The sequence below is a fragment of the Dendropsophus ebraccatus genome, chromosome 7 (genome assembly GCF_027789765.1).
Source record: "Dendropsophus ebraccatus isolate aDenEbr1 chromosome 7, aDenEbr1.pat, whole genome shotgun sequence".
Lineage (NCBI taxonomy): Eukaryota > Metazoa > Chordata > Amphibia > Anura > Hylidae > Dendropsophus > Dendropsophus ebraccatus.
In genome coordinates this window covers 101,618,662-101,645,512 of record NC_091460.1, presented here as the reverse complement: position 1 = coordinate 101,645,512, position 26,851 = coordinate 101,618,662, and the positions used below count along the sequence as shown (strand labels likewise).

General features: G+C 42.5%; 1 protein-coding gene across 3 annotated transcripts; it reads right to left on the bottom strand.

Annotated features, from left to right (window-relative positions):
* Positions 1–6,106: 6,106 nt before the first annotated feature.
* Positions 6,107–22,076, bottom strand: LOC138796929 (C-X-C motif chemokine 13-like). Of its 3 annotated transcripts, none has more exons than XR_011363852.1 (4): positions 21,263–21,622; positions 10,320–10,452; positions 8,818–8,898; positions 6,107–6,435 (listed from the first exon to the last, which is right to left on the bottom strand). XR_011363852.1 is itself a non-coding variant. In XM_069976675.1 (4 exons), exons 1-4 carry the CDS (start codon positions 22,057–22,059, stop codon positions 6,417–6,419), a joined length of 279 nt encoding a protein of 92 aa, XP_069832776.1. In that variant the 5' UTR covers positions 22,060–22,076; the 3' UTR covers positions 6,107–6,416. The 3 variants fall into 3 exon arrangements, 2 of the variants coding, with proteins under 2 accessions (XP_069832776.1, XP_069832775.1); XM_069976675.1 differs by lacking the exon at positions 21,263–21,622 and adding an exon at positions 22,014–22,076; XM_069976674.1 differs by lacking the exon at positions 21,263–21,622 and adding an exon at positions 11,937–12,056.
* Positions 22,077–26,851: the final 4,775 nt, after the last annotated feature.

Sequence of the window (26,851 nt, the reverse complement as noted above, 5' to 3'; positions counted from 1 at the left end):
CATCTGGCCGGTGGATGGTGGGATTGCCCAAGAAGGTCCAATGGAAACCAGACACCGGAAGACGGGGAGAGCGCGGTGCAACAAGAACTTATGCTGAGATTCTTGAAGTGCTTTAAGCACATTCCTTTAAAGTATCTTAAGCTCTTAATCCTGGTGACACTGAATGAGTTACCTGTGAGAGGCATTTGCTGCTGTAGAAAGTGCATCACTAGCCTTGAAGTCTCTGCCCTAAGGTGGAGAAGATACCTCCCTTAGTTCACTTAGGTTTTGCCCTTTAAAAAAGTACAGATCCTTACACACGTTTCTCCACTCCTCTTTAGGGTCACACTTTAAAGGTCAGCTGGGAGCTAAAAGTCTCTAGGCCTAGCTAGAAGCCTACATACCAATCCTAGAATAATGCTAAGGGGCACTTGCACAACTTATTTCTTAAGGCACAAATTAATACTCAGCCAGGAATTTTTGGTTGCTAGAAAAGCATACTCAAGGCTCGTCTTCTTAGGTACAGGACTAGGGTTGGGTGCAGGAAGGTCTCTCTGCAAAAAACTCTTAATTCTCCTCAAGAGAGGGTGCAGCTTAGGGTCCATTTACACAGAAAGATTATCTGACAGATTATCTGCCAAATATTTGAAGCCAAAGACAGGAATGCATTTAAAAAGAGGAAAAATCTCAGGCTTTCCTTTATGACCTGACCTCTGTTTATAATCTGTTTCTGGCTTTGGCTTCAAATCTTTGGCCGATAATCTGTCAGATAATCTTTCTGTGTAAAAGGACCCTTACACATGAGAGCAAACACCTCCACACTCCAATAGGTATCTCTTTTCTCTCACCTCTTGGTAGATGTTCGTGTCTCACACACTCCTCATACTAAACTAACTTCCTGTAACAGTGCAAAACCTCTGTGCAAAACTCAACATCAGTAATGATGTGGAAAAATCAGTAGGTGGCACTTCTGCCTAAGCAGTGGGGTATTTGTGTGTGTGTTTGTAGCATTCTCTACCTGCCAGGTACACAGAGAAATAAAGTGCAAAACATTATGTGATACATTCTTCTGCACAAAATATAGAATGAACAGGGATCATCCTGAGCCTAGCTTTATAACAGTACTTTGGGAAACTGCATAGTTAGCGGTGTAAACTGTGTTTAAGGTTCTGGGTGACAAATCTTTCTCTAAGCTGTCTCTCTCTCTCTCTCTCTCTTTCTCTCTTGCTGTCTGCCTGTGTACCCATGCACTCCCTCTTCCTTATTCCCTCTCTATAGCGTTTTACACTTGAGAAAGAAGTCAGCACGACTTCGAAACGCGTTGTGTTTTAATAAATAGTTTTTTATCTTCATCATTTATTTTTGGCCTATCTTGGACCAGCGCCCGATTTTACCCAGTGGTTGGAGTGGAGGATATATGTTTCATGCAATACCGGTTTGGTTTCTGGGAGTGGCTGCGGTCCACACACATGTGAGCATTGAGAGTTGTGCCTTGCATTTGCACAACCACACCAGGTGAGAGTCTTCCCTTTACTCCCCTGCACTTACCTAAGTCTTGCAGACCCCACATCTAGTCTGCCCTTTTAGTATTTTCTTTCTTATTATCTTAGCATAGATATATGTCTATCCCAGGCGTGTTTAAATTCTGTTATTGTAGATTTACCAACCACCTCTGCTGGAAGTTTGTTCCAGTATTCTACTACTTTTTCAGTAAAATAATATTTTATCACGTTGCTTCTGATCTTTCCCCCAACTGACCTTTCACTGTGTCCTCTTGTTCTTGAGCTCAGTTTTTTTTTACTAAAAACACTTCCCTCCTGAACCTTATTTAGTCCTTTAACATACCTAAAGGTTTCAATCATTTGCCCCTTTTCCCTTCTTTCCTCCAGACTATAAAGATTGAGATCCTTAAGTCTTTCCTGATATGGTTTATGCCTTACACCCTCCACCATTTTTGTAGCCCGTCTTTGGACCCGTTCTATTTTATCAATGTCCTTTTTAAGATGAGGTCTCCAGAACTGGACACAGTATTCCAGATGTGGCCTCACCAGAGCTCTATACAGCGGGATCACAATCTCCTTCTTCCTACTGGTTATACCTCTAGCTATACACCCCAGCATATGATTTGCTTTCCCCTCCACCTGGTTGCACTAGTGACTCATTTTAAGGCTGTCAGAAATCACTACCATTAAATCCTTCTCTTCTGAAGTCTTTTTCAACACAGTACTGCCGATGTGATACTCGGATAGAGGATCCCTCCTCCCCAAGTGCATTATTTTACATTTAGAAACATTGAACTTCAATTTCCACAGTTTGGACTACTTATCTAGCAAAGCTAAATCATTTTCCATATTACTGACACCTCCAGGAATATCAACCCTATTGCACACTTTTGTGTCGTTAGCATTTTCTATATAACAAACAAGCAGTAACTCTCCCATAACACACTGATCCTCCGTTAAAGCTCTGGTTGGCACCCTGGTCTGCCTTCAACAGCGTCAGAGGTCACGGATCATACTACTGGCTTCATGGTTCCCATTACTGAGCGGTGGTGTCAGGAGTATGGCCTGAGACCACTCAGGCCTCTGGCTGCAGTGGTCACGTGACATCTGCTCCACAACTGAGAACATAGAAATAAGCTGCAAAACTACAGCCAAACTGAGGACTGGAGTGGTGCTGTTTCTGAAAGAAAGTGGCCATGTTTTTCTAAGTTTGGATATACTCTTTAAGCAGTTCCAAGTTCAGGAGCCACCAGTAATTAGCTGTAATTTGCTGTCACCTGCAATCAATCCAGTTAATACTGCTGCGTGTGATGCTGCGTTTACATAGAGCGATAATTCAACCAATTGAACGATTACCGATTTCGAAGTAACAATGTGTTGTTTTTTTTTTTTATAACGTTCAGCGTTTAGACGTAACGGTTGGAAAAATCCTTATTGCAATCGTTTTAAGATTGCTTAAGCCTATCTCACACATAGGGTGAATCGGTGAAAGACTGTTTACACAAAACGATCTGCGAATTTTCAGTAAACGACCAACAATGATTTGAAAACCTGTTGAAAGATCACGATGAACGATTTATTGTTCGTCGCTTGATCGTTCGCTGTGTTTACACAAGCAGATTTTCGCTCAAATGCGATCGTTATCATCAAAATTTGAACGATATCGTTCTGTGTAAACGCAGCATAAGACCATCCTAAAGAAATGCTCCATGACTAATAATTCTTACTTTATGAATGTGTGAGATGGTGAAACAACCAAAGACATGTAACTATGTATGATATATGGTTTTAACCCTTAGAGCAGTGCTTCTCAGTTCCAGTCCTCAGGCTTCACCAACAGGTCATGTTTTGAGGATTTCCTTAGTATTTCACAGGTGATATAATTATACTCAGTGCATCAGGTATTATCACAGGTGTTCTTTGTATGGGATATCCTCAAAACATGACCTGTTGGTGAGGCCTGAGGACTGGAATTGAGAAGCACTGCCTTAGAGGACCCTGCCAATTTCAATTTTTGCGTTTTAGTTTTTTCCTCCTTGTGCTTAAAAGGCCATAGCACTTGCATTTTTTTCACCTAGAAACCCACATGAGCCCTTATTTTTTGCGCCACTAATTGTACTTTGCAATGAGGGGCTGAATTTTTTCCATAAAGTACAGGGGGCTTTTTATTAAAACACTTTTTTTTTTTCAGGAACAGTCAGAGACATAGGTGGGCATTCTTAGGGGATCACGTATATAGGTTTAAAGGGGGAGGGGCTTGCTCCTCGTGTCTGGACCTGGAAGCGCTCGCCCGCCCTAATTCCTGTGTTGGCTGGTGGGTGGTTGGCTAAACGTTTGCGCCACTTGTCGTGGCAGCTGTCGAAGGGGTGATCGTGGATGGCACTGTGTTAGGAGATGTTAGAGGTTTTTAGAAAAAGGTGGCAACCCCCTCTCCTTTACATATCAAGGAGGTCAGGGCATGGTTGGTGATGTTTACAGCTTAAGCGGTGTGCTGTTAGGTTCCTTAAGAACTGGGGGAAGCAGTATGGGGCATATTTGCCAACCCCAAGTCGGCGCAGTGAGACTGGGGACCTAGCTTTATACTGCTACTGGGCCATCCACGACCTCTCTGATTATGTGCACTCTGTTTCTATGCCGGTTATGTTTGTGGGGAGTTATTTACAAATAAGTAATGTTATATTTTTTATATGTTATTTATTGTTTAATAAAAGGCTGCTGTGGCCATTATTTTCCAACGTTAAGCAGGTGTCGTTTCCTTATTTTGATAAGTAGGGAGAGGGAGATTGTAACAGGTAATACCCCCGAGGTATGCCATACCCCTAATCAAGCATAATCCAGTTGTGAAACGATCGCAAGAGGGCAACAACTTTGGCAAGAGGGGCCCACTCATTCAGTAACTGTCTAAAAGAGACCCGGGTCAGTAAGCGTGCTCGCCAAACTTTCTGGGATAGATATTGGCCCTGTACATAGTTTAGTCAGGGCTATTGTCTGTGACACGCCACATTATATTGTAAAAGGAACATCACAGCATATTCAGCCATTTATCTTGTTATACTGTTACTTGTGGCTTAAGAAACAGTGTAAATAGTTTATAAAGATTATGAGCTGCTGTGCTACTCCACAAACGTCCATAAGACGCACCCCCACATATTGGTTTCTTTTTATTCAGAGCTCACTAGTAGGTAAAGTTACTGTGTGTGTATTTATATAACATATTTCCAAGGGCATGCTGTGTAGCACACGGGGCTGATTTTATGTAATTTTGGAATATTCAAATTGCTAGTACCTTTGGTACCTTTGTATGTTTCAGTAAAGTGCAGTTTTGTTTAAACTGGTGTTGGAGTCGCTTTCCTCATTCGTGACTTTGCTGTATCCTGGGGAGCCCACCGCAGTACACGGCTTACAGATGCAATCCCTGAACAGCCTTTCAACGCATATTGATGTGTGAGCTTGCAACATTGCAATCCATTGACAATTTGGAAAGAAGTTTGCTACTCATTGAGCAAGCAATTGTTGGGGTAGATGTAGTGAGGATAGCAGTATGGAGGGGAAAGGGTGTCAGTGAGACCAATACAGATCTGGCACACAGAAGTTTACTAAGTTGGCAGATGGGGGGGGGGGTGTTCAGGAGTGGCATTGCTGTGGCAAGACACTGCTCCTAACAGCCAGGAAGGTTTGTGCTCCAGTAAGGAGGGGAAAAGGAGTACAGGGCAGTTCAGTACATAGCCGATCAGGTTTACAGACTACTGAAAGGTGGAGGGTGCTCAAAAATGATTTTGGTGGCTTAAGGCCCTTTTATACTAGCTGATTATCATTAACCAGCATTCCTAGTTTTATGAGGGCCTTAAAGGGGTACTCCAGCGAAATGCTTTTTCCTAGTAATTGAAACACATTACAAATTTATATAACTTTGTAATATGCTTCAATCACCTATCTGCCCTCCTTCCCTATCTTTTCCTCCCTCCACCCCCCACCAGGAAGTAAAGTAAACTCATTCTTACCTATTGACTGTTGACCCCAGGCTGCTCTGTGGAAGCCATTTTGGGACAATGATATCATCTGCATAGGCACAGCTTCCTGGTTTGGGCTTTTCCATAATGCACTTTGTCTCCTGTGATGTTTACCTGACTCTGTAAAACTGTATCATCTGACAAAGGGAGTCTGACTTAACAGGGCTTATATCAGCCTCCCTCTTGATGATGTCATTGTCACAAAATGGCTGCTACAGAGCAGCCTGAGGTTAACAGTCATTAGGTAAGAATGAGTTTACTTCACTTCCTGGTGAGGGGTTGAGGGGGGAAGAGATAGGGAAGGGGGCAGATAGGCAATTGAAGCATATTACAAAGTAATATAAGTAATATAATATATTACAAAGTAATATAAGTTATATAACTTTGTAATGTGTTTCAATTACTGGGAAAAAGTTTTTCGCTAGAGTACCCCTTTAAATCATTAAAATAATTTTTACCACTTTCCACCTACCTCAAACTTTGCCATAAAGTTCATCCTATAATCTAACTCTATTAAAAGAAGAAATAAGTTGCTGCCATTACGAAGTATGTTTAGTGAAGAAATAATTTTATGTTTTAAAAGTTCTAAATTTTGAGGCACAAAAAACAAAGGCATAAAAGTAGGAAAAGTTTTATTGAAATTACTTTAAGATCTGTAAAATTGTAACTTACAAATATTTAACATATTATTACGCAATAATAATAATAATAATAATGATGACATTTCGGTTTTAAATACCAATTTTTGCCTAGGGTTCCAGTGCTTGTAACAGCAATCAAGAATAACAAAGAAAGTTGCCAGTAACTTTTTATGCCAGTAGTAGTTTACAGTATTTGTTGCCCACAGAAATTCTACTTATTTCTTGTAGAGAGAAAAAATTGCATAATAAAGTCCTTGTGCCTTCAGTAGTTTTGCTTGTGTCGCCTACTTTTGTTTCGGTAGTCTGCAAAATGGATAATTCAAACAAAAATATGAAAGTATTTAGGGCATAGATATTTATTATTAACAGTATAAACAGGTGAGACATAATGATTAGGCCAAATACAAAGTGGTTAGTCAACCAGTTCCACTATTTAAGTGGTTAAATAAAATTATTTCCATCATTTAACTTTTCTGTCATTGTACAAATGCAACTAGAAGTTCTTGATCCACAGTGCAGAATATATAATAGGGCCCATGCACAATTTCTAATATTGGTGTCTTAGTATGTGGCAGAGGGGCCTTTGGGCCTCTTCAGGCTTCAAAGTTTGGGTATGACTGCAACCTGTGAACCTCCTATAGCTTTACCACTATCTTCCACACTATCCAGCATTGTGACCCATTGATTAGCATGATTGCCTTTAAGGATTTAAATTCTCCTAAAGGAAACATCTACATGAAGTTAGTATGTTCTATATTTAAATGGTTCTAGTGTCTATATTAAGACATTAGGTTGGGATAGGGACCATTGTCAATGTTGGCAATCTCTGTATGATGCTAAAGATTATCTTGGTGTTATAAAAGCAATGGAAAATAAATACATAGTTCTAAGTTTATGATTTAGCAGTTGTATAGCAAATGTAGATATTGGTATTCAACATTGTGGATCTGGTTTAGATAGAGAATGGCTTTTAGATTCTATGTTCTCTACCTGTGGTATGTGTGCATCATAAGCTACTTTTCATGGTATCTTCATTGTCCTTGTGCAGGTCTATTAATAGGTAGAAGAGGCATATTCTTGGGGTGTGCTTTGATTTGTTTAAGCCCTTTTAGATGGATTGACTTGTTTTTCTATAGCTTAATTATTCTGCATGGCAGGGCTGAATGAATGATCATTAGATTTTGCATGTTGCCCTTTAATTTCATCATTGTCAACTACATGATGATATTAAGTCCTAGAAAAACATATGATCAGTTGACAAACAAGTGTTGAATGCTGGGCCTAGTACACACAGCAATATCAGATTACGACAATGATAATTATAATGGGTCTGTTAAGGATCCCTAAAACTGTAAGTAGCGAGTTAGGGTATGTTCCCATTCCATAACACGCCAGCCTGCGGCTTCCGCTTGAAATTCGGCCCATCCCATAGACTCTATGATATTTGCTGGGGAATTCTTTTCTGCCCAAAGAAATTCCGCTGTCTGCCCGAATATCAGAAGTTTCTGTGCGTATTCCGTTGTGGGAACATACTCACTAATAACAGTTTTAGAGATCCTTAAAAGACCCAATATAATTATCATTGTCATAGGCTGATATCCGTGTAATAGGCCCAGTAATCAATACTTGTTTGTCTGCTGATCACATTGTTTTTCCAGGACTTAATATCATCATGCAGTGGAAAATGATTGAATTAAAGGGCAACATGCACAATCCGCTTAAAGTCTCAACTGATATTCCGTAGTGTGCTCATTACGGAAGTGTACCTGTCACATATACAGTGGTACCTTGGTTCTCGAACTTAATTGGTTCCGGAAGGCAGTTTGAGAACCAAGCAGTTTGAGAACCGAGCAGTGTCTTCCCATAGGAAATAATGTAAATGTGATTAATTGGTTCCAGCAGCCACCAATAATTATCTACAATGCTCATTTATTACACTGATAAGTCCTCAGTATAATCACTACAGTAAAGTACAGAACAGCACTATACTGTACAGGACATTAAACATAAGAAATGTTCATCAGAACCAGCAATTATAGTACAGTAGACACCAACTCCTCACCCATCCTTTACTGTATAGCGTCCCCCCTATCCAAGCACTATAATGTATGGGAGATGGTGGTGCACTGACTGTACTACTACTGCACTGTATATGCACTCCAGCAGTTTTATACAGCACTGTACTGTATGTGAAGCCTCACCGCTGCTTAACTCGCCAGGTAAAACCCACCATCCACGCTCGCAAAAACGTTAGAAAAACGTTCAAAAACCGAGCAAAGTTTGAATTCCAAACACTACTTTTGGGTAAATTTTCGTTTGAATACCAAGCAGTTCGAGTTCCAAAGCGTTCGAAAACCAAGGTATTAGTGTATATATATAAAAAAAAAAATCAGCCAATCAGCATTCATCTTCACAGGGCCAGTCCGTGCAGAGCAGAAGTAAAACTGACAGCACTTCCTGCATTTGGTCTCTTTTTATCTTTAGTAAAGACCAAATGGCCTTAGTGATGGAGGCTTTACTGCAGTTTTACAGCGAGAGAGACACTTAGTGGCCGAACATATATTGATACAGAAAACAGGCAAAAAAATAAATGAAGTAAATTGCAAAGATGCAGTATATCACCTCCCCTGCTGATTTACCGGTATTTAGTGGTAATGACAGCAGCCATTTAAACTATGTACTTACAGTTTTATATTAGGTAACAGGTTTTTAAACCACTTTGCTTCTGGATCCACACATATCATATGTTTTTTCTTTGTAGTTATGCTATAAACCAAAATAAAAAGATATACACAGTTATGTCAGATACTCTCTCAGGGCTACACATGAATACATTATAACTTTATGAGCAGGACAATTAAACCTGCCACAGATTTTTAATGGCTTCCACAAGCCTCGAGTTAGTCTCCTGTCTTGGCGCTAAATATATTGTGTACAACTGGTACACTGTTGTACACAAGCTGCTGTATGGCCAGAAACATAGTGTTTTAGGCTGCGTTCACACTACGTATATTTCAGTCAGTATATGTATATTTCAGTCAGTATATTTCAGTCAGTATTGCAACCAAAACCAGGAGTGGATTAAAAACACAGAAAGGATCTGTTCACACAATGTTGAAATTGAGTGGATGGACGCCATTTAATGGCAAATATTTGCTGTTATTTTAAAACAACGGCTGTTATATTGAAATAATGGCCGTTATTTACTGTTATATGGCGGCCATCCACTCAATTTCAACATTGTGTGAACAGATCCTTTCTGTGTTTTTAATCTACTCCTGGTTTTGGTTGCAATACTGACTGAAATATACGTAGTGTGAACGCAGCCTATACCAGATAAGCAGCTGGTGTCAGAAAGTTATACAGATTTGTAAATTACTTCTACTTAAAAAATTTCAAGCCGGTACTTATCAGCTGCTGTATGTCCTGCAGGAAGTCAGCCGTGTTTGGCTACCACTTCTGTCTGTCAGTAACTGTCCAGAGCAGTAGAGGTGTTTATGGGGTTTCCTACTGTTTTGGAAAGTTCCTGACACAGACAGAGGTGGCAGCAGAAAGCACTGTGTCACACTCAAAGCAATACACCTCTTTCTGTAGCACATACAGCAGCTGATAAGTACTGGAAATTTTTAAATAGTAATTTACATAGCTGTATATCATTGTGAAACCAGTTGATTATTTTTTTTTCCCTTTGGAGTACTGCTTTTAATATTCTAATATACTCTATACCACCACACTAACTAAGGTGTAGATCAATGACCCCCAAGGCTGGGTTCATATCTTGTGGCCACAAGTTTTATCACAAATCTCTGCAGTTTTGAGGAATTTGTGGTCACATTGGAGGGGGGGGGGGACTTATGATTCCTGCACAGGGACGCAGACTGCAAAAAGTTGTAGCTTGCAACTTTTTCCAGTGCACACCCCGTATGCCTGAGGCACTCCTGCAAATAGGCGTAAATCATAGTAGAAATCTAGCATGGAGCATAGGGACAGGGTAAAGATCCGTCTAGATAAATCCCCCCTATTGTGTGAACACAGAATTTTGACATTTGCTTGTTATACACACATGAAGAAACTGAGTTTGAGGGATTTTGAGTTTTAGGCATTAATAAAAAGCTGAATAATACAAAATGTAAACTTTTATTAGTTTTTACTTATACTATAGATAATATACAAGTGTAAATACTTACATAGCCTCCAACTTTGGACATTTATCTCCTGGAGGCATTAGTACAATCTTCGTAATGGCAGATTTTGGAATAGGTTCCAGTCTTGTTCTATAGCAAAGACATTTCCTAACTGGCGGAGGCTTTTCGATTGCACCTGAAATCATATGTGAAGTTTTTAAATGTATAAATATGTTAACTTGTAAATGTGGCATCAAATACTAACAAACAAATATGAGTATTTACACCTGGAATGCAGGTTCATTACCCATAACAATTTAAGGCTAGGTTCATACATAGTATTTCCGTCAGTCTTTTGCTCATTCTTTTTTCAATGAAAACCAGGAGTGGGTTGAAAACACAGAAGCTGTGCAAAACTTTCCATTATAAATTGTCTCTGTCCATTTCACTCCTGATTTTGGCTGCAAATACTGACCAAAAGACTGACATAAATACTGATCAAAATACTATGTGTGAACACATAGTATTGAATATAGTAAAAAATAGAAGTGTTGCAGGGTAGTAGGAAGCACTTGGGGAAGGGTTGTGCATTGTTCTTGTAATTAAGAGGTTTTGGAAGTATTACTTATATATTTGTAAACAAGCATGAATTTGGTGACTAAGGCTGCATTCACACGTTCAGTGTTTTTCCTGGTCCGTGATTGTGGTCCGCTATCTACCTCCGTGATCCATGCAAAACAGTCCGTTTTGTCATCTGTGTCCCTTTTTTACACGGATCTGTTTTAAAGCATTTTAAATTACATTGATTACATCACATCCGTGTTTTTCACAGATGAACACGGATGTCATATTTGTGTACATCCGTGAAAGACACGGATCGCAATGATTTCTATGTACAATCAGATTCGTGCTTCCGTTCCGAGTTATGACATGTTCTATTTTTAAACGGAACGGATTGGAGATCCGCGAAAACATTGAACAAGTGAATAGCCCAATACAAAGCAATGGGCTATACATTTGTCCCTGTGCACGGATCTATGCACACGAACAACTTCACGGAACGCGTGAATGCAGCCTATGGACATTAAAACAAACATTTAAACTTTTTGAGTGCTATCAGGTGATGATGCTCAGCATCCAACTGTAATGTCTATTTTTCTGCCACTAAGGGTCCATTTACACAGAAAGATTTTCTCACAGATTATATGGCAAAGATTTGAAGCCAAAGCCAGGAACAGTCTATAAACAGTGATCAGGTCATAAAGGAAAGCCTGAGATTTCTCCTCTTATTAAATCCATTCCTGGCTTTGGCTTCAAATCTTTAGCAGATAATCTGTCATATAATCTTTCTGCGTAAATGGACCCTAAGCATACAGACCCTTCAGAAGTACAATAGAGCTGCGATTAATGAGATGGCTCTGCTCAATTGTCCTAGTTTATATAACAAAGTTTCAGAAACAGGAAATATTAGCTAACTGTACCCAGTGGCTGGTGTAAAAAAGTAAATATTTTAAAATGAGGATAGTAGCATCAAAAAGAAAAAAAAAGTTTATTATATCAATATATAACATAAAACTGCTGTCTGAAATTTGTCTAAAATGTGTTTGTTTTATTACCTTGCTTTAAAAGTATAAGTTAAAAGTTCCCAGATTCTTATAGGAAATGTAATGATCTACTCACCGGCTACATCTTGAATCCAGAACTGCAGGGCCACCAGGAAAATCACAGCCAAAAACTGCCCTCTCATTTTTAAATCTGCTGCAACTAAAGCAACTGATCACACTTGATGGCAGCTCTTTTGTTATGTGACCTTGCTCCACAGAACCTGCAGTCCCTTCTATTTATTCCTCAAAATGAGGAAGTTTGTGTGCAAATTTTGCATTGACTATACTTTCCAAAATATGTCAAACCAAAATCCAAACCACCACATTTTTTATCAATGGGAAAAAAGAAAGCCCCAACTGCCAGTAATTTTTTTTTTCTTCATAAATTCTTTATCAACAAAAATTTTCGGACAGAGAGGAACCAAGAAGAGGGGTTAGGCACACCCCAAACAAACTCACAGGAGTAGTGTATACATTTGGTACAATACGGTAGAACCAAATAAATGGTCAAAGATAAGGCATCAATGGACAACAAACATCACATGTGCGGCTGTCGCCATGGCTTAAGTAAAGAACTTAAAGTGTCGTGGAGAAATCCCTCCACTGGTCCCCGCCATCTTTTCCACCAAACTACACAGAACAAGGGAATAATCGCAACTGGGAGTGTTTACACACTCCAAAAACAGAAAAGAGGTGGATGAGAGACAAGAAAGAGACAAGTGCCAAGGGCACGAGAGAGGAGGGGAGAATAAAGACATCAGAAGCAGGGGGAAAGGAGAGGAAAGAGTCTTCCATTTTCATGAGCTCATTTATTTTGGTGACCCACAGGGAAATTAGGGGTGGGACCGTATGTTTCCAGTAGAAAGGTATACAAGCCTGTGTTGCCAGAAAGCAAAGCAAGAAGGCCTGTACTTTGAGATCTCGCTGTGACGAAGGAGGAAAAAAGCGGAATGAGCTCAACATTGAGTCCTATGAACCATCAGGTGACCTCCATCACCTTATCCCAGAAGGCGAGAGAACTAGGCATGACCAAAAGATATGGAAAAAGGAGCCTTCTGCCGCCCCACACCTCCAACAAGTTGGGTCCACCTTGGGCCAGATCGCATGCAGTCTAACATCTGATTTCACCGAGACAATATCTTGTAACCTGCCTCTTAAAATCATGAGATCACCAAGCTTTGGTGGGTAAGGGAGAGAATTTTGGTCCTCTGAGCAGGAGTCAAGGTGAGTTGGAGGTCTTCCCAGTTCAGGCAGAGACAGAATAGAGGAGAGACAAGGTGTGGCGTAGCTGTATATTGCCGTCGCACAGTACCTCAAGGTACATTTAAGATGTGGGGAATTGCGACACAGGGGCGAGTGTGCATAGAAAGTGTGTGAGCTGGGCCACCCTTCATGTGCCTGACGATTGTGGGTCAGTAAGAACTTTCAGTTCTGCTGACAAGGGCCAGGTAGAATTGGAGATACAATGTGATGCCCTGTATTTTTTTGTGTTGGACGTCCATTTGAATCTAAAGGAAGAGCAGAGGGTGGACACCATCCCCAGGGGCAGCAAGATATTAAAGAGGTACTTCAGTATGAGAAAATTGTATTTAAATAAAACTGTCACCCCAAGATATATAACTTTCTAATATAATGTTATTACCAATAGTCCTCACTTCAGTGGCTTTTCACCACTGACAGAAAATGGAAGGACTACAAAACATGTATTGACCCCCGGCTTCTCTCCCCCATGTCCCCCACCTGCACCCCCAGAATGCCAGCACGTTTGCGTATGGTTCTCAGGAAGGGCTCCATTGTTTTATTATTTAACTTAATTTCTTTGAGGTTTTTTTTTTCTTCTATTAATTTGTACTATTTCGTCAAGTGATTCAGTGGTAACCCAGGGTAGCCAGATGGTGGTTTGCTGGGCAGTATGATGTCCCACCGAGGCACTTGTCACAGTGGCCAGGAGTGGTATGTGCCCACCTGTGAGTATACCAACACACACTTTTTGAATAGGACAGTTCTATAGTGCAGGTGTAGGTAGTAAGCAGAGTATCGGGTAACTTAACCCCTAGACCAGTGATTTTCAACCTTTTTTGAGCTGCGGCACACTTTTTATACTTAAAAAATACCGGGGCACACCACCAACCAAAATGGCACAAAATGACACTAAAACAGTACATATTATACATATAGTTAATAATATAGATTCTAAATGTATTTATACTCAGTGTGATAGCTGGGCCTGTTTTCTTCTCCCCCCTGTGCTTCTCTCCTGTGCTTCTCTCCACCATACTTCTCCCCCATGCTTCTCACCTGTGCTTCTCTCCCCCATGCTTCTCTCCTGTGCTTCTCTCCACCATACTTCTCCCCCATGCTTCTCTGCTGTGCTTCTCTCCACCATACTTCTCCCCCTGCTTCTCTCCTGTCCTTCTCTCCCCCATGCTTCTCTCCTCTGCTTCTCTCCTGTGCTTCTCTCCACCATACTTCTCCCCCCTGCTTCTCTCCTGTGCTACTCTCCCTCATGCTTCCCTCCTGTGCTTCTCTCCCCATGCTTCTTTCCTGTGCTTTTCTCCCCCATGCTTCTCTCCTGTGATTCTCTCCTGTGCTTCTCTCCACCATACTTCTCCCCCCTGCTTCTCTTCTGTGCTTCTCTCCCCCATGCTTCTCTCCTGTGCTTCTCTCCCCCATGCTTCTCTCCACCATACTTCTCCCCCTGCTTCTCTCCTGTCCTTCTCTCCCCCATGCTTCTCTCCTGTGCTTCTCTCCACCATACTTCTCCCCCCTGCTTCTCTCCTGTGCTACTCTCCCTCATGCTTCCCTCCTGTGCTTCTCTCCCCATGCTTCTTTCCTGTGCTTTTCTCCCCCATGCTTCTCTCTTGTGCTTCTCTCCTGTGCTTCTCTCCCCCATGCTTCTCTCCTGTGCTTCTCTCCACCATACTTCTCCCCCCTGCTTCTCTTCTGTGCTTCTCTCCCCCATGCTTCTCTCCTGTGCTTCTCTCCTGTGCTTCTCTCCACCATACTTCTCCCCCCTGCTTCTCTCCTGTGCTTCTCTCCCCCATGCTTCTCTCCTGTGCTTCTCTCCCCCATGCTTCTCTCCTGTGCTTCTCTCCACCATACTTCTCTCCTGTGCTTCTCTCCACCATACTTCTCTCCACCAAACTTCTTCCCCCCTGCTTCTCTCCACTGTTTCTCTCCCCCATCCCCAGGTTTCTCTCCCCTCCTTCCTACTCACTTCCTCTGAGATGGTCGTCGCTGCTGTCCGCCTCACCTACTGGCCACCCGTAGGGCCCGCACGTGCTCCTCCAATCAGCGGAGACCGGGAGCGTGGTGTGCTGCGGTGGGCCGTAGTGCACACGTTGATTGGATGCGTGCATCACGGCCCTCCGCAGCGCACCACGCAACCGCCCATATTATAATCCGCCACTGATCGCTGTGCATTGCCGGGGAACAAAACACAGGGGCACCATAGTTTGGGGAACTTTCCCTGCGGCACACCCGACCATGCGGCACACTGGTTGAAAATCACTGCCCTAGACGACCTAGGACGTACCGGTACGTCCTGGAAGTCTGTGCCCAGACGACCCTGGACGTACCGGTACGTCCAGAGCAGAGTGCGCTTAATAGCAGGTGGGGGCCGGCTGCAATCAGCAGCCGACACCTCACTGTTAATGATACGCTGCATCGATCGCGCGGCCAGGGTGTTTAAGTGATACCCCTGTCATTTACCGATTGGGACCCCCGCAGTGTGACTGCCGGGGTCCTAATCGTTAAAACGGACCACCGGAGGTCTCTCACCTGCCTCCGCGCGGTCCGATAGGCAGGCTCAATGAGCAGAGCGCCGATAACACTGACCAATGCTATGCCTATGGCATAGCAATGATCAGTGATGAAAATGAAAGTATTGTATGTACAAGTCCCCCAAAGGGACTTAAAATGTAGAAAAAAAAAAAAAGTTAAGATCACTAACACACTGCCCCAAAACCCCTCCTCCAATAAAAGTTTAAATCACCCCCTTTCCCATTATATAAATAAAACATATAAAAATAAAAAATAAACATATAATATACCGTAGCGTGCGTAATTGTCCGATCTAATGAAATATAACAAGCGTCCTTGCGAACGGTGAACGGCGTAGACAAAAAGAGGGAAAGAAGTGCGCGGATTACCGAGTTTATGTTACATTATATATAGAAATTTTTTTTATAAAAAGTGATCAAAACGGCCGATCTTAACAAATATGGTATTACTAAAAACTAGAGATCATGGCGGAAAAAATAACACCCCATACAGCCCCATAGGTGAAAAAATAAAACCATTATAAGCGTCACAATAGGCCCATTTTATTAATAATTAATTGCCAAAAAAAAGGATTTCATAAAAATAAAAAAAAATAACATTAGAGAATCTGTGTAAACCTGCATATGGTTGTGTTCGGACTGACCTATAGAGTAATAGTATCATGTCGCTTTTAACATATAGTGCATTACGTAGACACAGGAACCCACCAAACGTTACCATATTGCATTCTTTTACGATTTCACCAATTTATATCTTCATAAATAATATATTTGGGATTCCGTCATATATGTTATGGTAAAATAAAAGACGCCATTACAAAGTACAACTATTCCTGTAAAAACTGAAAGTGCTAGAGCTCTTAGAAGGGGAGGAGGGAAAAACAAAAGCGCAAAGATCAAAATTTGCGCGGTCCACTGGGTCATTTTGGGCCTGGTCCTCAAAGGGTTAAAGTGTCACTGTCGTTGAAATTTTTATTGCAGAATAAAATCACATTATTTTTTATATATATATAATGTAACATAAAATCGGTAATCCGCGAACTTTGTTCCCTCTTTTCGTCTACGCCGTTCACCATTCGCAATGACACTTGTTATATTTTAATAGATCGGACAATTACGCACGCTACGGTATATTATATGTTTATTTATTTATTTTTTTATGTTTTATTTATATAATGGGGAAGGGGTTTTGGGGTAGTGTGTTAGTGATTTAAATTTTTTTAATACATTTTAAGTCCCTTTGGGGGACTTGTACATTGATTACTTTGATTGTATACACCGATCATTGCTATGCCATAGGCATAGCATTGATCAGTGTTATCAGTGTTATCTGCCTGTACGGGCTCAGTGACCAGAGCGCCGATCGGACCGCACAGAGGCAGGTGAGAGACCTCCGGTGGTCCGTTTTAACGATCAGGACCCCCGCAATCACACTGTGGGGTTCCCGATCGGTAAGTGACAGGAGCGCGCTTCATAGCTCAGGACAAACCGGTACGTCCTTGGTCGTCTGGGGGTTAAACAGGAACAACTGTTTACTGTGAAAATCCTGGAGTCTTTTCTCCAATACAGTCCATTACAGTGCAATTGTCTGTTTTACGTTTTTCTCAGTAATAATATTAGACAAATATATTAAGCTTCTCGCTGGTTGAAATAAGATAGACATAGATACACACTTCACAAGAATCTCTCGAGCTGGGTACAAGGGTTAGTCTCTGCTTGGCACAGGTATACCATATAATAGACTTGGAGGCAGGGCTGGACTGGGATTAAAAAAGCAGCCCTGGCAGTCAAACCCCACCAGCTCACATACAATACCCCTGCACACCCCAATCCCAGTAAGGGCCCTCTTACACTGCCCGATATGGGGCCGTGCAGCAACGCAGGGGACCACTGATTTCTTAGAATGGCGCTCATTGGCAGGGCCCTCAGAAGGTACACTGTAGGTACACTGCATTGTTTGTGCAGGCATTGAAATATATTGCTATTGGCCACGGTGAGATGTCTGGCCGATAGCAATATATTTTACTGCCGCACAAAAGATATGATCAGGCGAGGTTTTTGTTTTAAAGGGAACCAACAAGCACAATTGGGCTGATATAGTTCCCTGGAGCACTGTATACAGCTCCTGAGCAGCACGCGGCACGTATCAGCTGTGGCTGCAGCAGAAGCTTTATACCGGAGAAAAAGAGGTTTTATTAGCAGGTCACATGGCAGGCAGAGGTAGGGAGGTAGTAATCTGGGCGGATCACCGTCCATGTCTAGTCGCCACCCTCTGCCTGCCAGCATGCTCAGAGAGGATGATTGACAGAGAGAGAATCCAGTAATGGGATGTATGCAGCAGGGTTTGTTGGATCCAGTATCAGCAGGACTGACAGATCCTCCAAAAGAACCCCTTAGGTTTAGATAGCGCAGATGCATAAGTCAGTCTATGTAAAATCCGCTATACACTTAGTGCGGTTACTCGAATTCGAGTCCACAGGTAATAGCAAGATCAATTTTTATTAGGCAACGCGTTTTGGCTCGTTTAACAATGGACTAGCCTTTCTCAAGCCACTTGGCGTATGGCTTGAGAAAGGCTTGTCCATTGTTAAATGAGCCAAATTACTTGCTGCAGCCTAAAGCAATAGAATGCCGAGCCGGGATCAGCGCCATTATGGAGCAGACCCCAGCCAGGTAAAATTGTGGGGATCACTCCTCCGCGACCATGATCACCCCCACTAGACCACTGGGGAACGAAAAAGTTTGACAGCTGCATTTAAAAAGCTAATTAGCGGGCACGGCAATCGGACCATGCCCGCTAATAGCTGCGGTCCCGGGCTGCAAATAGCAAAGCGGAGTTGCCGCGCGGCCCCCCTCTGAACTACCTAACGACGCCAGGGCGTACATTTATGCCCTTGGTTGTTAAGGAGTTAAGCAGTTACATTTGTTTTAATCACAGAGGGGAAAATGAGAGGGGGCACAATGTTGGGTAGGTGGATTTAATGTTATGGTTAATTTGTGTAGCTTTTTACTTGATGACATATGTTTATCTAATCAAAACTGATGAGAAGCAAGAAATTTTTTTTTTTTGTATTTTATTGACTGTGCCTTTTTTAAACCCTTGCATTTTTTTTCTAATATTGCATCACTTTCAGTAAACAATACTGTACACAATACACCATTACTATTGTGCTATTTATGCTATATTTCATCATTTCGTTTTTCTTTTGTTAGTTTTTTTTGTGATGATTACACATAAAATAACATTCTGATGAAAAGGAAACTTTCTTGTGTCAAAAGTTTCAATTTATGCTTACTGCAATAGACAGCTGAGTGTTGTTAGTTTTATTTGTGAAGAACTGCTTTTAGTTCCTCTACTGTGCTAAAAAAAAAAAAAACGCCCTGCATTGCATGATGGAGTACTAGCTTTCTTTTTATGTTGTTAAACTGTTTTATTCCTCCTTTGTGTAGAAATGTGTTTCTACTTTAGGTTTAAAAAAATGAATAAATAAAAAAATAAATTAAATAATAAATGAAAAAAAAAAAAAAAATGAGTAATGCATGCGGAATTCTGTAAAATTGAGTAAAAAATGAGTAATACAGGCGGAATTCTGCGGCGGAGCTCTGTGTGACAGACGTGGAATCCCGCCTGCGTCAGTATCACACAGTGTCTTTATGGGATGGCTCGCACACCTCTGCTTTAGTCGCTCTCCGCTCAAAGAATTGACTTATTAATAAGTCAACTCTTTGAGCAGGGGCGTAACTAGAAATAGCTGGGCCCCATAGCAAACTTTCCAATGGGGCCCCCCACACACCCCCGGTCAGTCCTCTATAACGGTGCCTGGAGCTCTGACTCTGCCCCCCCCCCTCCCCAAGTGTACATGCAAGTACGGCAGAGCAAAGGGCACCTGCACACGTACACCTATGTCTAGGGCCGTATTTATCGCTCCGGCACTAAACCTGAAGATGTTCCCTTTTCACTCACCAATTATCATCATGATTTACTACATTATAAACAATCACATTGATAATTGATTAGTCTTTGACTATGTTCCCAAATTTGCGTCACCATATGCAACTCCAACCAAACCCCCATCAAGTACCCAACAGCCGTATGTCCATTAATCCTGGTAACAGCACAGGACTTCTGGGGAAGAAATGGATGCATGGTTTTTGCCACATGCATTGTCTGAATCTTTTTTTTCTACATGATCTGCATATTGTCTGTAGCCATCCCATCACAGGACTGGTAGGTAACAGCTTCAAACAATACACATTTAACACTGCCATACCAGGTCTGATACCACCATACTGTGACTGGATAACTCCGCTATAACAGACCTGAACAATTTTACCATACTGTGACTGGATGAATCTGCCATACCAGACCTGATACTGCTATATTGTGACTGAATAACACCGCCATACCAGACCTGATACTGCCATACTGTGACTAGATAATACCATCATACCAGACCTGATACCACCATACTGTGACTGGATAGCACCGCCATACCAGACCTTACCAATACCGCCATACTATGACTGGATAACACTGTCATACCAGACCTGATACCGCCATATTGTGACTGGCTACAACTGCCATACCAGACCTTACCGATACCGCCATACTGTGACTGGATAATACTGTCATACCAGACCTGATATTGCCATACTGTGACTTGATAACACCGCCATACCAGACCTGATACTGCCATACTGTGACTAGATAATACCATCATACCAGACCTGACACCGCCATATTGTGACTGGATAACACCGCCATACCAGACCTCACCAATACCGCCATACTGTGACTGGATAACACTGTCATACCAGACCTGATACTGCCATACTGTCACTTGATAACACCGCCATACCAGACCTGATACCGCCATACTGTGACTAGATAATACCATCATACCAGACCTGATACCACCATATTGTGACTGGATAACACCGCTATACCAGACCTTACCAATACCGCCATACTGTGACTGGATAACACCGCCATACCAGACCTTACCAATACCGCCATACTGTGACTGGATAACACTGCCATAGTACCATTTTGGGGTAGATGAAAATTTTAAGTCTCTTCTTATTTTATTTGATTTGGATTTGGATTTGATATGGCCATTAAAAAATATATATAATAATTCTGGTCCTGAGTACGATGATCACCACACAGGATCCATACGGATCTATTTCCATACATTGGAGGTTTCCACATGTGGTGATCCCAAAAATGATTATTTATCTTTTACGATTTTTATCCCCTCCCCCCTCCCTATTTACAAAAAATAAGTAAAATGGGACTATTCATATACATGAAAGACTATTATTATGCATAGGGATGAGCTTTTCAGTTCTGCAGGAGCTGCAGTCAAAGGGTAGCTTTGTACATAGACTGTGTGGGACTACAACTCCCAGTGTGGTCTCTCTATGCAGTCTGTGCCTCAGTTGAGTTTTTGGGGGGTGGGGGGCACAGACAGCAGGCCACATTGGGAGTTGTAGTCCTTCACTGTCACAACTCCTGTAGAAGTAAAACCCCACACTTATGCTGCTGACAATAGTTGTGTGTAAGGAGCCACCATGATCCCCCTGCCCTCCCCCCTTATCAGTGACAGAATATACTTACACAAGGAGTTGTCACTGTCTGAGGTCCGGCAGGAAAGGGTCAGAGGTCATCCATCCGTCACAGGAAGTCACAGAATCCTCCGTGCAGGCAGATAGCAGAAGCTGCTGAAGAAGAAGAGGAGTCTCTCCCCCAATCAGCACTGCCGCACAGTGACCGGGGGAGAGAAGGAGGGGGAGCACGGATCGTTATCTCCTCCTCTCTATGCTCTGTACAGGTGACAGTGATGCCGGGCCCTGTGTGAGTGGCTGTGGGCCGGCTTCTATGCGCAAACTATTCTCCCCTGTTTAGCTGGTTTCAGGACAAACGTCCTTAACGGCTAACCAGAGGACATCACCCAGGCTGACCTGCCGGCCGGGCCCCTTGATGAGGCGGGCACCATAGCAACGGCTACTGCTGCTATGGCGGTAGTTCCGCCACTGTCTTTGAGTAGAGATCAGCGGGAGCGGAGATGCACGAGCCATCCTATAGAAACACTGTGTGACACTGAGGCAGGTGGGATTCCACGTCTGTCACACAGAGCTCCGCAGTGGAATTCCGCCTGTATTACTCAGTGTGACCATAAAATTAGGCAGACATAATGGTGGAGCTTTGTGTGACAGGCATGGAATCCCGCCTGTCACACAGTGTCTCTAGGGGATGACTCGCGTGACTCCTCTTCAGTCGCTTTCCGCTCAAAGAATTGACGTCTATGACTTGAATGTATGTAAAGCACCACCACCCTTAACCCACCACTGAAAGGTGAATACTTTACCTGTCCGCTCTCCGGCCTGCTTCTGTGGCTCTCGGCTCCCTGACATCCCGCTCAGCCAATCAGTGGCTGCGGCGGGACAGCGCACTGATTGGCTGAGCAGGACGTCAGGGAGCCATCTGTGAAAATCAGTGACAGTCCCGAACACTTGCACTGATAGATGGAGGAGTTTTCCTTACCTCCATCCTGTCGGATCAGCAATCTTCATGTAGGCTTTATGAGAAGATCACCAATAGGTGGGGGGGCTGCTTTTAACAATTTTCATGTCGGTAGTGTAGTGGGTCTGTATCTTGCCATATCGGTGAGCTGTTGCATTTTTGTGTTTGCAATTTTAGCCATAGCAACATGCTCCAGCCTAGTATGAATGGTGTTCTAGGCGAGCTGACCAAATTTGTCTTTTTTTTTTCTGTGTTCCAGACAGGGGGGGGGGGGGGGGGGGGATGGGTGGATGAGAGGAGTTGCTGCCTCAACTTGGTCGTGCACTCCACCCTTCCAACCCAGGTGTCAGTATAAGATGGATCTTGCATGCCCAGAGCATAGGCTTATTATATGCCATGGAGAGGTCAGAGTACAGTGTAGGGTCCACCCCGGCATGGGGCCACCTTATCGTTAGTGGGGTGGTTTACACTGTTTGCAAATGGTAACCAAGAGCCTCATTATTTTTGTGGGAATTTTTTTTAGTAGTTTTGGGGGGGCTGCTTTTAACTATTTCCATGTCTGTATTAGGTCTGTATCTTGCCATTGCGGTGAGCTTTTGCATTTTTGTGTTTTTGTGTGTTTGAAATTTCAGCCATAGCAACGTGCTCCTGCATAGTGTGAATGGTGTTCTAGGAGAGCTGACCAAATTTGTCTTTTTTATCTGTTTGGTTGCTGCAATCATTATTGATGAACAGCATCAGAGTACTCCTCAATGTGGTTCAATACTGGGTTCAATACTAAGTGCTGGCTACACATAGAAACTGGTATTTACCAGTTATGATGCAGACTTGGCTCCTGGGCCTGCGTCATACTGTCCCACCCGACCTATGCTGTACATACATCAGCTTCTAATGACTTGTTGCGGGGAGCCGATCCAACCCACTTTGTCACCAATGACACAAATTTACTCTGTGTAAAAAAATTGCTTTCAGTTATGACAGGGGCATTAAAAAAGTTAATTACCTGCAGAAAGCCTCGGGGTATGGAGTGGACAGAACGCACATACATACTGGTAAATCATAATGACCTAAGGGGCTAAAAACCAAACTGCTGTTAGCTTGACTTAACAGTCTGTATGTCACAAAAACCCAAATTGCTCTTTTTGAGATTCCAGTTGCAGATTCCTAGTTTGATTAAGGGCTGTGGAGTCGGTAAGCCGCAGCTCCGACTCCGACCCCTGAATTTTATCATAACTGACTCCGACTCCATTATAGATGGCCAGTCAGATATGAGGGGGGTTATTTATCACACTGGCTCAGAAGCTTCTCCCTAAAGTCCTACATGATCCTGGGGCGACTTCTGAGTGAATAAGGAATAGTGATGAGTGAGTAATAAAATGCTTGGGTGCTCGTTACTGGAGATCAATATCTCCCGATACTCGAGTGCTTGTTTCGAGTAATGAATCCCATTGAAGTCAATGGGAAATGCGAGCATTTTTGCAGGGGACCCAAGTTTGGTAGAGGGAAGGTCGTGTGAAAACCTGTCAACCTCAGAAAATGATGGAAACACAACGGAAATGGACAGGACACAGCAGGGGCAGCATGTATGGCTGCCTAATTGCACCATTCTGCCAAATTCTGGACAACAGCCTGGTTAAAACAGAGGTAGGCATATGAACTACCCAAAAGAACAGAATGGCAGAGAGAACACAGGGAATCATAAAACAGAGGTAGCATATGATGAACCACCCAAAAACTTAGCCTGACACAGCATGGCGGTGAGGACACAGAGAACCATTCAAAACAGAGGTAGCATATTAACCACCCCAAAATTTGGCCTGACACAGCATGGCAGTAAGAACACAGGGAACCATTCAAACACAGGTAGCATATGAACCACCCAAAAACTTAGCCTGACACAGCATGGTAGTGAGGACACAGGGAACCATTAACCCCTTAAGGACAGAGCCAACTTGCATTTTTGCACTTGTTTTTTTCCTCCTTGTGCTTAAAAGGCCATAGCACTTGCATTTTTTCACCTAGAGACGCACATGAGCCCTTATTTTTTGTGCCACTAATTGTACTTTGCAATGACAGACTGAATTTTTTCATAAAGGACACTGCAAAACAAAAAAAATTCAATGTTTGGTGAAATTGAAAAACAGACAAACCACATTTTGTTTATTTGGGGGGTATGTGTTTTTGCACCGTTCGCCCTGGGGGAAAACTGACTTGTTATATATGTTCCTCAATTCGTTACGATTAAAATGATATGTAACTTGTATAACTTTTATATTATGAGATGGCTTGTAAAAAATTTAAACCATTGTTAACAAATATATGTTCCTTAAAATCGCTCCATTTCCAGGCTTAGGCTATGTTCACACTACGTATTTCAGGCAGTATTTGGTCCTTATGTCAGGTCCTCATAGCAACCAAAACCAGTAGTGGATTGAAAACACAGAAAGGCTCTGTTAACATAATGTTGTAATTGAGTGGATGGCCGTCATTTAATGGCAAAAATTTGCTGTTATTTTAAAACAACGGCTGTTATATTGAAATAATGGCAGTTATTTACCGTTTTATGGTGGCCATCCACTCGGTTTCAACATTGTTTGAACAGAGCCTTTCTGTGTTTTCAATCCACTCCTGGTTTTGGTTGCTATGAGGACCTGACATGAGGACCAAATACTGCCTGAAATATACGTAGTGTGAACCCAGCCTTATAGCGCATTTATCCTTTGATCTATGGGGCTGTGTGAGGTGTCAATTTTTGTGCCATGATGTGTTCTTTCTGTCGGTACATTGACTGTGCATATGCGACTTTTTGATCGCTTTTTATTACATATTTTCTGGATTTGATGCAACCAAAAAATGCGCAAATTTGCATTTTGGGATTTTTTTGCGCTTAGGCCGTTTACCGTGCGAGATCAGGAATGTGATAAATTAATAGTTTGGGCGAAGTGGCGATACCAAATATGTTTGTTTATTTATTTATTTTTATTTATAACATGGGAAAAGGGGGGTGATTCAAACTTTTATTAGGGGAGGTTTTTTTTTTACTAATATTAACACTTTTTTTTTTCTTTTACACTTATACTAGAAGCCCTCCTGGGGGACTTCTAGTATGAGTACACTGATCTCTCTTTGAGATCTATGCTGAATAGTAATACAGCATAGATCAATTAGATAGGCACTCGATTGCTTTCGGCTCCTGGCAGCAAACACGGAGATCACTCCTCCAGGACAACAAAGGCTAGAAGAACATCCAAGGAAGGATAGAAGCTACTGGTGAAAGGCCTGGTCAATCCTGCCTTCAAAAGGGCTTAAACATCCAAGGAAAGTAGAAGGTTCTGTTGAAAGGCCTGGTCAATCCTGCCTTCAAAAAGGCTACAACAACATCCAAGGAAGGATAGAAGCTACTGTTGAAAGGCTTGGTCAATCCTGCCTTCAAAACGGCTTAAACATCCAAGGAAGGTAGAAGGTACTGTTGAAAGGCCTGGTCAATCCTGCCTTCAAAAAGGCTAATACAACATCAAAGGAAGGATAAAAGCTACTGGTGAAAGGCCTGGTCAATCCTGCCTTTAAAATGGCTAAAACATCCAAGGAAGGTAGAAGGTGCTGTTCAGCAGTTTGAGCACCGCCTGTTGGCGCTTACCCACGGCACTGCTTCTGCGCCTAAAACAGACGGACTATGGCTAGATTTAGCCTCACACCCTCATGCAGTTGTGCATTAGAGTCATATCTTTAAGGTAGGGACGAAGAATAACAATACAGTATTCTTAAAAAGCCCTGGAATTTTATTAAAAAGACCTGGTCAATCCTGCCTTCAAAACGGCTACAACATCCAAAAAAGGTAGAAGGTACTGGTGAAAGGACGGCAGAGGACACCCGTAAGATGACTTCCACAGATAATATGGTTCGAAATGGACAAGACAAGGATGCTTAATTGAATTTGACTTTGAATTTGACTGTAGCAGTTAAGGTAACATTCCCTACATAATGTGACTGCCCACTTCTCCCCCCACCGCTGTTTCGGCTTTGAATTTGACTGTAGCAGTTGGGGTAACATTCCCTGCATCATGTGACTCACTACTTCTCCCCTCACCGCTGTTTTGAGTTTGAATTTGACTGTAGCAGTTGGAGTAACTTTCCCTGGTTGACTTGCGGAAATGCGCACAGATGCGGTGCACCTTGGTGAGCAAATCAGCCAAATTAGGGTAGGTTTTAAGGAACCGCACCAACGCTAGGTTGAAGACGTGGGTCAGGCATGGTACATTTGTGAGGCTACCGAGTTGCAGAGCCGCCACCAGGTTCCATCTGTTGTCACACGCAACCAAGCTCACTGCTAATTACACAGGGTAATATAATACAGTCTTCTTAAGAGGCCCCGGAATTTTATTAAAAAGACCTGGTCATGGTCAATCCTGCCTTCAAAAAAGCTACAACATCCAAGGAAGGTAGAAGGTACTGGTGAAAGGATGGCAGAGGACACCCGTATGGTACATGTGTGACGCTGCCGAGTTGCAGAGCCGCCACCAGGTTCTGCCCGTTGTCACACGCAACCAAGCTCACTGCTAATTACACAGGGTAATTAGCAGCGAGCTTGGATATGGCTGCAATAAGAAATAAAGAAATAATAAAATTTATAAATGTCAACCTGTCAGCGATGTCAGTTGACAGGCGGGTGCGCTTATTAGTGAC